This window comes from Zalophus californianus, chromosome 17 (assembly GCF_009762305.2).
Source record: "Zalophus californianus isolate mZalCal1 chromosome 17, mZalCal1.pri.v2, whole genome shotgun sequence".
Taxonomy (NCBI): Eukaryota; Metazoa; Chordata; class Mammalia; order Carnivora; family Otariidae; genus Zalophus; species Zalophus californianus.
The window spans coordinates 44,519,450-44,529,772 of NC_045611.1; the positions used below are offsets into that span (position 1 = coordinate 44,519,450).

Genomic DNA, 10,323 nt, shown 5'->3' on the forward strand with positions numbered 1-10,323 from the left:
TGTCTGACACCAGCAACCACCAGCATTTCTAACAAGCAGCAGTAGAAAGGGGTTGGGACCCTAGTCTGCATATGAACTTTTACTTATTACCTTCTTTTTAATATGTTACTCTAATCTTCTTTGCCTATCATCACTAAATTTGGAGCCTCCCAGTTATACCATCAGCTGCTGCTTTTGTAATCATTTTTATAAATCTCACCTTCCACTCTCACCCAGTCTCTCCAGTTATAGAGCCTTTGTGTTGACAGCTGTGTCACAAATTACCTTGCTTCTAGGTGGCATCCTCTTCTGCTGGCTTTTTATTTAAGTCATTCGATTCTGCTGTTAATTTATAGTTCTTTATTTGCTTTCCTTTCAGAATTTCCTGAAACTTTTCATCCACTGGTGTCTCCTCTACCTCTTAATGTTTAGAAGTATATGTCCTTCATCCTCTTACTGTCATTTTAATGGAGTTTCAGAAAGAGATAGAATCTTACTTAACCACACTTCCTTTTTAATAATTCTTCTATTCATTTTTTTCCCCCTTCATCCTAGGCTCTCCCAGTTTTGTTTTTGTCCTTTCATCCTGTTTGTCACCTGTTCTTTATGTTTTATTTTACTTATTTATAGTGTACAAAGTTACATTTAAAAGCAGTTGAAGGGGTACCTCAGTGGCTCAGTCAGTTAAGTGTCCAACTCTTGATCTCAGCTCAGGTCTTGATCCCAGGGTTGTGAGTTCAAGCCCCACATTGGGCCCCATGCTATTTAAAAAAAAAACAAAAAAGTAATAATAAAAGCAGTTTAAGCTACATGTACCTGTGAATGTTATTTGTATTTAAGCTTTCTTTTATACTGGTAGACTAGGTTTGAAATAAAGAGTCTATTTTACAATACCATATTTCTGATATTTTATTAATAATACTGGGAAAAATCACAATTACAGTGATGTTGATGATGATGACAGCTACTTTATTGGATTTTTACTACTATGGCATGTTATTAGCTCTTTTCAATGATTTTTTTTTTTAATTCCCTTTTAGAAAAGGTCTGGGAAATTTATAAATAGATAAAGACACAACATGGAAGACATGTGAGTTAAGTCTCCTTCTCCATGAAAATACAGCTCAGAAAAAACTCAGAAAACCTGGTAACAGAAAAGTATTTCCTCTGAACACAGACACTGATTAAGACTATATTTCTATGTATGGGACTCAGTTTAAGGGAATTTAGGACATAATTTATACTTAAATATAAGAGAAGCTGTCTAAGAAAGAACCATTACCATTAAGAATACAATGATGTCTTATATTTCATCCCAATCTGTAATTGTCTAATCTCAGTATAAGCAATGTAAAGTCTTTCATCATAAATTCAACTTCATTAGATACCTGAGGATTAATGTTGAAGAGAAACCATACGAATTTCATGAATGTGGAAAAGCTTTTATCTATGTCACATGTCAAGAGATACTGAGGAATTCTTGTTGGAAAAAATATCTGTGCATGATAAGAATGTTGGAAAGCCTTCAGCCTGAAGCAGATCTCCTTCAGCATGACCAGATTCATAGTAGAGAGAAACCTCATGAATGCAATGAATGTGGAAAAACCTTTAGCCTGAAGCAAAACCTCATAGAGCATAAGAAAATGCATACTGGAGAAAAATCACATGAATGTACTGAATGTGGTAAAGTATTCTCTCGAGTCTCATCCCTTACTCTACATTTGAGAAGTCATACAGGAAAGAAACCATATAAATGTAATAAATGTGGAAAAGCCTTCAGCCAGAAAAGAAACTTCCTTTCTCATCAGAAACATCATACCGGAGAGAAACTTTATGAATATGGGAAAGCTTCTATTCAGATGCCAGGCCTCATTAAACACCAGAGAAATAATACTGGAAACAAACCCTATGCATGTAAGGAATGTGGAAAGGCCTTCAATGGCAAATCATATCTCACTGAGCATGAGAAAATTCATACGGGAGAGAAACCATTTGAATGTAATCAATGTGGAAGAGCCTTCAGCCAGAAGCAATACCTCATTAAACATCAGAATATCCACAGTGGAAAGAAACCCTTTAAATGTAATGAATGTGGAAAAGCCTTTAGCCAGAAGGAAAACCTCATTATCCATCAAAGAATACATACTGGAGAGAAACCTTATGAATGCAAAGGGTGTGGGAAAGCTTTCATTCAGAAGTCAAGCCTCATTAGACACCAGAGAAGTCATACAGGAGAGAAACCCTATATATGTAAAGAATGTGGGAAAGCCTTCAGTGGCAAATCAAATCTCACTGAGCATGAGAAAATTCATATTGGAGAGAAACCCTATAAATGTAATGAATGTGGAACAATCTTTAGGCAGAAGCAATACCTCATTAAACATCACAATATTCATACAGGAGAGAAACCCTATGAATGTAATAAATGTGGAAAAGCCTTCTCTCGAATCACATCACTCATTGTACATGTGAGAATTCATACGGGTGATAAACCTTATGAATGTAAAATATGTGGGAAAGCCTTCTGTCAAAGCTCATCTCTTACTGTTCATATGAGAAGCCATACAGGTGAGAAGCCCTATGGTTGTAATGAATGTGGGAAAGCCTTCTCTCAGTTCTCAACTCTTGCTCTACACATGAGAATCCATACTGGAGAAAAACCTTATCAGTGTAGTGAATGTGGGAAAGCTTTTAGCCAGAAGTCACATCATATTAGACACCAGAGAATTCATACTCACTAAAGCTCTATGAATGCCTTGAATTTAGGAAAACTTTCATCAGAACTCACACTTTAATGGTATACTGAAAATTCATTTTATAATAAAGTGACATGAATGTGGAAAATACTTCAACAACTCAAAACTTAAATACTAACAATTTTAATAAGTATCATAGATAGTATCATGAAAACCTGTACTCCCAGAACTCCCACAACAAACATTGTTAATGATATACTTTTAGGAGCATTCTCATCGACGTAAGGATCCAGTCATGAACACTAATCAGCATGGTTCTGGAAGGCCTACCTGATGCATTAAGAGGTATAAAGATTTGACATTAAGAGACAAAACTGTCATTTAAAAAATGTTTCGCTATATATGTAATCAAAATTATTTGTTCTTGATTCATTTGTAGAAATCAGATTGGAACAGAATATTGTATTCAGAAACATGCATGCCTTTTTGGGGAATTGTTAATTGATAGAGGTGGTATCACAGGTTGGTAGAGAAATGAAATCATGGATGATTCAAAAATGGTCTCAGGGTAACTGACTCTTCATGTGGGAAAATATTAGATCTCTGCTGTAGTAATACATTAAAGTATTTATTATGAAATCCAAATGTATTGAAGACTAGAATGCAAAAAGCAAAATTTAGTAATATAAGAATTTTATAGGAGAGTGTTTTTAAAACCTTGGGGTAGGAGGGAATTTCTAAAATAGATTCCAGGATACTCACTCTTGAGTATACATGCATATCCCCAAGAAACTGATACATGTACCTAGGGAGTCATGTATCTTTATGTTCATTGAAGCATGAATTACATTAGCAATGGCTGTTGCTTGTGAAATGGATAATAAAATGTGATATAGGCACACAGTAGAATGTTCTCTAGTAGTGAAGTATAACAGGTGATATATATATAAATATAGTAACAGAGAAAGACCTGAAAAGTCATGTAGAGTAAAAACAATGAAGGGATAAATATAATCATAACTGTGAATATTAAGTCAACACTAACAAACACTAGTATTAAGCACTGATTATGGATAAACATTTTTATGTAAAACTGAAGAATGGATTGTTAAGATACACAATTTCCAAAGGTGGTTGCCTCTAGAAAGAACGGTAGTGGAAAAGAAATGGGACCAAGCATGGTAGTTAAAGGATACTTCAGTTTTGTATCTAAACACCTATCATAAAAAGAAATAAAGATTCCAAGTAAATATGACAAAATGTTCGTTACCTCTGGGTTGTGGTAGTAATGTGTTCTATTGTTTGTGCTATTTCTGAAAATTAAAAAAGATAAAAAGTAGGAAAGCTGTACATGGAGTACATGTAATAACAGACTCACAATCCCAGAAACTAATATTTTATAGGAAATATTTCTAAAATCATATCTTTACTATAAGTCATTTTTTAAAATTGGGATGGTAGCTTAATTTAAATTTACTCTTGCATGTGACATCACTAATCTGTTTGATCTCTACTTAGAAGTTATAGCATTTGATTGTGCAGCAGGTTGGTATTGTATACATTTAAGGATCATACCATACCATTTAATAATACACGGACAGACTTGATATTAAGAATTGGTTTCTACTGAAACATTTATCAGAAACTTTAAAAGTCCATATAACCAGTATTGGCATTAAGGATTTGGTATTTTAAAATGAGGAAACCAGGTTACCCTTAATTTTTAAATATGCCACTGAGTAAAATGTCAACTCTTGCATTTCACCTTCAGTTTTAACTTCAAGACATTTTTTTTCTCTGTTCTGCCAAATATACTCAACCAACCCCCCCTGTTTGTTTCTTTGGGGAAAATGGTGCTAAAAAGGAGATCAGAGACCTAAACAATATCCTTTTATTTGAAGCAAATCTTTTTGAGGATTTTTGTTTACTTGGTCCCTTTCCACAACAACTTGACATATAAAAAGTTGTTAGTGTTCTTTTTGAATAGTGATAAAAATGTGCATCCAACATTTAAACCTTAGGCATATTTCAAATATATCAATTTCTTTTAAATTCAAAATAATGAAACGCTAATAGAACCATACTACTATACTGCTTGTTAATGGTTTTGAAGGTTAGTCTTGAGATAAGATTATAAATGTCAGGGATTGATTTCCTGGGGTAATATACCCAAATAACATGTATATCTACAAGAGTCTAAATTATCCTCTATTTTCTTCCATTCCTCATTAAGCACTCCCTCGTATTTCTTAAGTGTTTTGCTTGCCTTTGAGCTTGTGCAGCTTTGAAGTCACCAGAACAACTAAGAACTCTCAATTCAGACCAAACTAGGAGGATTACCTTTTGGTGCCTGTAGTTGGCTAGGGCCAAGGTGCAACAACAATAAATAGGATATCACAAAGAGTAAGGTGAGTAATATCTGAGTACTATCACAGATATTTTGACATTTGACTATAAGTAGTGTCAAATTTACTCTGACATCCCCCCATTAATTCGACTTTTTGCTAGTTATTTGCCACCACAAACAATACTACAGTAAACACTCTTAAAATCAGACCTTAAATTTCAGATGTTTTTATTTCTAGGGGATAGGTTACAGGCCAGAGAGTGTTAGATCAAAGGACATATGCCATTATTTTATTGTAATAGATGCTGTCAGTCATTTTCAAAAACACAACTTTCCTCTAACCCTGCAACAGATGGTAACATACTACTTAAATTCACGTTTGTCTGATGAGTGTAACCACTTGCTCCTAGCTTCTTTGTAAATTTTCATATTGTTAGCTCATTTTGAAGTCCTCTTTATGTATTAGACATTAGGAATTTGTCTAATTTTTGTCATAAAAAATGATTTTTCCATAAAAATACCCTAAATTTCTCTGTAACTAGATATGTATTAATTTTTTCTAAGCTGATGGATTGGTTAAGAAGATATTTTAATCTCTAGATTGTAGATTTCTTAGGTTTTCTTGCAAGTTGTTTAATGTTTGCATTTTTCAATATGTAAATATTAGTCCATTTAGAACTTAATTTTTAATGTCATATGAAATGAGGATTCCTTGTTATTTTCTTCCAGGTGGGTTTCCAGTTATACAAGCACAATTTGTTAAAATAACCCATCTATTCAGCAGCCAGTCACACAGTTCTGACACCAACTTGTGGTGTCCACCAGCAGCAATCAAAGATTTGAACCAGCAATCAAAAAAAAAAAAAAACAGAACAGCCTTTAACAAAGTTTATTATTAGCCTTCCCTGACACACACACACACAAACCAAACTACAAAAAACAAAATCGCCTTCACAATACTACAACTGCCCAAGCAAGCACAGCTTCCAGGGCCTCTGCCCTGCTCAGGGGAGAGGAGGTCAGCACGGGTGTGGTTCACCTAAGCACTGGGAAACAACATTCTCATCCAGGACGTCTTATGATAACCCAGTACTGCAACTGCATGGTGTGCCCCCATGCAGCACACCCAGTTGTAAGACTGATACCCACTTAAGCACAGGGAAGCTGCTGCCTTGGTTTCCCAAGACTTACGATGCCTTAGTCACATAGGCTGTCGGTGTCTACATGCCAAGTCACAGCACCCCCTATCCCCATCCAGGTACAGGATACACATGAGGAATCTACAGTAGTATTTTCATCAAGGAAACTGGTAGAAAATCAAATCTAAGGTCATCTTTCCAGACATGGGTCAGGGGGAGAGTCCTATTAATTCTTTACCAATACCATCCTTTCCTGTTCAACTGAAACTCAGCTATGTAATCCTTTAACCACGTGATTTTTTCCTCATTCAAGTGAAACTGCCTTGTACTTTCATTTATACCAAGACCTACTTTCTGTATTCTCTTCTTTCACTAATCTATTTTTCTACTTCTATACTAATACCATATTAATTGATAAATTGGTTTAACATTAGCCTTATTGTATTTTGATACTGCATAATAGACCAACTCCTCCTTGCTGTTTTTCATAGTTTTATTGGCTATTCTAAGTTAATTTTCTTCCTATATAAATGAAGACTGTTCTCAAAATACAAAACCCTTTGATATTCTAGTTGGAACTGCATTAAATTTATATATTTATTTTGGGAGAAATGACTTTTTTTTTACTTTAAGTCTTTCTGACCCAAATCATAGTGTGCCTTTGCATTTGTTCAGACTGTAATCATGTCTTTGAGCATGAGGGTCCTAAACAAAGTAATTTGAATGCCATCCCTGCTTAATATATTTTGAAAAGTTTGTCAGTTCGGTGAATGAGGAGAATCCCTATTATGAACTAAACGTTTGTAGTCTACTCAGAATTCATACTTTGAAGCCCTGATCCCCAATGTGATGGTATTTGGAGATGGGGCTATAAGGAAGTAATTAGGTTTAGATTAGGTCATGAGGGTGGGACACTCATGATGGGAACAGTACCCATATGTAGAGGTGGAAGAGAGAGACTGTAAGAAGAGATTTCTTTCCCAAGTGTATACACTGCGGAAAGGTCATGTGAGTGTAGCACAGGTAAGAAAGCAGCTGTCTACACCAGGAATTGGACCTTCACCAGGATTTGCCAGCACTTTGATGTTGGGATTTCCCAGCCTCTAGAACTGTAAGAAATAAATGTCTGCTATTTAAACCACCCAGTCTGTGGTATTTTGTTATAATGCCTGAGCTAAGACAATCCCTTTTCTGCTTAATTCTCCTGTGCTCCTCATACGTAAGACAAAAGCACTTTTAATTAGGAGAGTAAAATCCCAACTACATTATTAATAAGTTCTGTAATTTTTAGCAATTTATAAAACTTCCCCCACCTTATTCATTTAAAAATAAAAATTGTTGGAACAGGAAAAGTGAAAAATATAGTTCCTGGGGTGTCATCTTGAAAATGTTGAACTAGGAATCCCCAAGCTATCATTCCCCTACAAAAACTGGAAAAAAAAAACCCAAAAACTTCCTGAACCAACTTTGTAGTACCTCTAGAAAACAGTTGTTTATAGAAACAAGCAAATGCCCAAACAAGTCAAACACCATCTTCAAATGTTAGTAATCTTCTGTGTCATTTTTATTCTTGCCCCAAATCTCCCTGGTGTGGTACTGATATAGTCTTGAGCAGGTGGCAACCCAGTTTCCCCCCTCAAACTGGAGGAAGCAGAATGGACCATGTTTGCAAATTATTGTATACATCCGTTCTAACCAGTCTTGAGGATACATGAAGGAATGATGCAAGCATCATCTGTTTCACATTACTCAATGCAGATGGGAAAAGAAGCAGGCACTGCTCATAAAACCTACAAGGTGTACTACAAATCCAAAGTCTGAGTGTTAAGATTGGGGAAGTGGAAATGTATAGTCAGGGAGCAGGGTGAGGGTCAGTGGATGGAAAAATTCCAAGAGGAAACACCAGGGGTAAGGGTGTTACCCCTGGCTAAACCAACCAAAGAGGATTCCTGTTGAAGGCAGGCCAGCATGATCTCACACAGCACCTGGGAGAAGGTGGAGGATGAGGAACCTGATCAGATATCAAGGGTGATCACGTATTAAGGGTAGAGGGTTCTAGTTAAACTGACTGAGGATTCTTACTAAATCTTGATTTTATAAATAAGTGCACAGATAGGTCTAGAAGGTTCAGGAGTCTAAAGTTTGGTCAAAGAATCTGTCACTGAATTGGCACTTGGGCAAAACAAGACCTTGGGGTTATTTTTACTAATGTGCTATTGACCCATTTCAGAGACTTCTGGAGACAAACTATACATGCCCATTAGCAGTTAAAAAGGATGTCCTGGGGGTGCCTGGGTGGCTCAGTCGGCTAAGTGTCTGCCTTTAGCTCAGGTCATGATCCTGGGGAGTCTACTTCTCCCTCTCCCCACCCCCCACTCATGCTCTATCTCCCTCTCTCTCTCAAATAAATAATCTTTAAAAACAAGACAAAACAAAACAAAAAACAAAAGGATGTCCTAGGTAGCAATAGTATGGATGCACTGATCTCAAGAAGATGCAGGCAAAACTATACTAATAAACTATTAAACTATTGATTTCAGAGGGTTATAAATAGCCAGATCCACTGAATTAACAGAAGAAAAAGCTTGGGACTGTTAGTGGAGAATGCATCTTCCCCACTCATCTATCCTTCAAGAGGAGAGATTTTTTTCCCTAAATACTCCTGGCTTCTTGTCCTACTTTTTATTTCTCTTCTGGAGAGGTAAAGCAAAATAGTTGATTAGAGAATTTGTTGCCTCTCTGGTCCAAATTAACCTTTTGTTGCCTGATGGGTGAAAATAGATCTTTACTTTTTAAGTTTTTTGTTTGTTTGTTTACCAGCTGGCATAATGGTAAGCTTTGTCATTAGAGGGTACTGGAGAGACATTGCAGAGGGAGGGAATTCTCCTTAGTTCTGGTGTGGCTTCCTCTCCAGGTTTCTGAAAGTAGGCTCTCTTCTCTAAAGCTTTGCCCCACAGTTTACTCCATTACAAACTGCCTCTGAAGCACAGCTTTCTCTAGCATTTGGCCACCATGTTTTCTCCATCCTTGACCAAGTCAGAGGCATCAAGCAGATTTTCAAACATGTGTCTATACCCCAGCTAGATCTATACTCCCTATACCCTCTTCATAGGCCTACACAGGCACACTGGGGGCCTCATGCAAGCCAGTACCCGACCTCTTCCACATAGCTAACCTGGAGCTGTTCTGGCTCAAGTCCTTCATGGATGTGTGCTAGGTTCCTGCAGAGAAAGGTCTCTATAGCTCCAGGTTCCAGTAGTGTCCACAGTGGTGCCCCAAACTCCCTCTATATGCCTATCTCTCAGGCTCTGCTCACCAAACTGCCTAATGAATATGAATCATATCTTCCCTGAGGAAAGCAGCAAACTTCTCTACCAGCTAGTAGTCTTTGATGAAATGTGAACCCTTTCCCTTCCAAGACTGTCCTTCCTTGGGTACTCTGCCTCAGCCCTGGAGTCCCTTTAGAGTCCCTTTCCATCTTAATACTTATATTATTATTGCCACTTAATAATTCTTTATATTAAGCTCCCCTGTTTTAATTAATGTGTGGTTTCCTGTCTTCACATTGGATCCAGATTAATACAGAGTTTGGAAGAAGACACAGGCATGAAGTGTCCTGGCCCTGCTTCTTTCCTCTTCACTTTCGAATCTGCCTATCTGCATAGAGCATGCATTCCCCAATGCTCTAGGTCAAGACGTGAACTTGGAGATTGAGAGCCTGTTCTTGCCACTGTCATGATTCACTGGGTCAGGCTGTTTATTTCTGGAGTCCAAACAGAAAGCTCATTGGACTCCTACTGTGACCATACTCCAATTTGCCTTTATCTATAATAAAAGTAATATCTGGCCTCCCTACATCTTAACTATTTGTCCTAAATCTCATTTAGATAACAACTGATGGGTAAAGGGTGAGGTGATGCACATTTGGTCTCTTCAGAAACCCTAGCACATAATGGCTGCATGGCACACAACACGATATATAAATATTTCCGACTACCCTATACTTTTATGCTCTTAACTTTTAGTAATTTCCATAAATAACGTTTGAAAGGAGAAAAATCCAGACTTGCTAACATGATCTATGAGAATCACCTTCCAGGGGCACCTTGATGGCTCAGTCCGTTAAGTGGAGTCCCGCTCTTGTTTCAGCTCGGGTCATGAC

At 36.9% G+C, this 10,323-nt stretch overlaps 1 protein-coding gene across 7 annotated transcripts in view; it reads left to right on the top strand.

The window, feature by feature from the left end:
* Positions 1 to 10,032, top strand: part of ZNF260 (zinc finger protein 260) — a 123,877-nt gene extending 113,845 nt beyond the window's left edge. For 2 of the 7 annotated variants that reach the window (XM_035725291.1, XM_035725292.1), the window contains exon 3: positions 1,020 to 7,490. In XM_035725291.1, coding sequence (XP_035581184.1) covers positions 1,482 to 2,720 — 1,239 coding nt within the window. In that variant the 5' untranslated portion in view covers positions 1,020 to 1,481 and the 3' untranslated portion in view covers positions 2,721 to 7,490. Of the gene's footprint in view, positions 1 to 1,019; positions 7,491 to 9,736 lie in introns of those variants that run through there. The other 5 variants (XR_004819772.1, XR_004819771.1, XR_004819773.1 and 2 more) reach the window with 5 other exon arrangements.
* Positions 10,033 to 10,323: the final 291 nt, after the last annotated feature.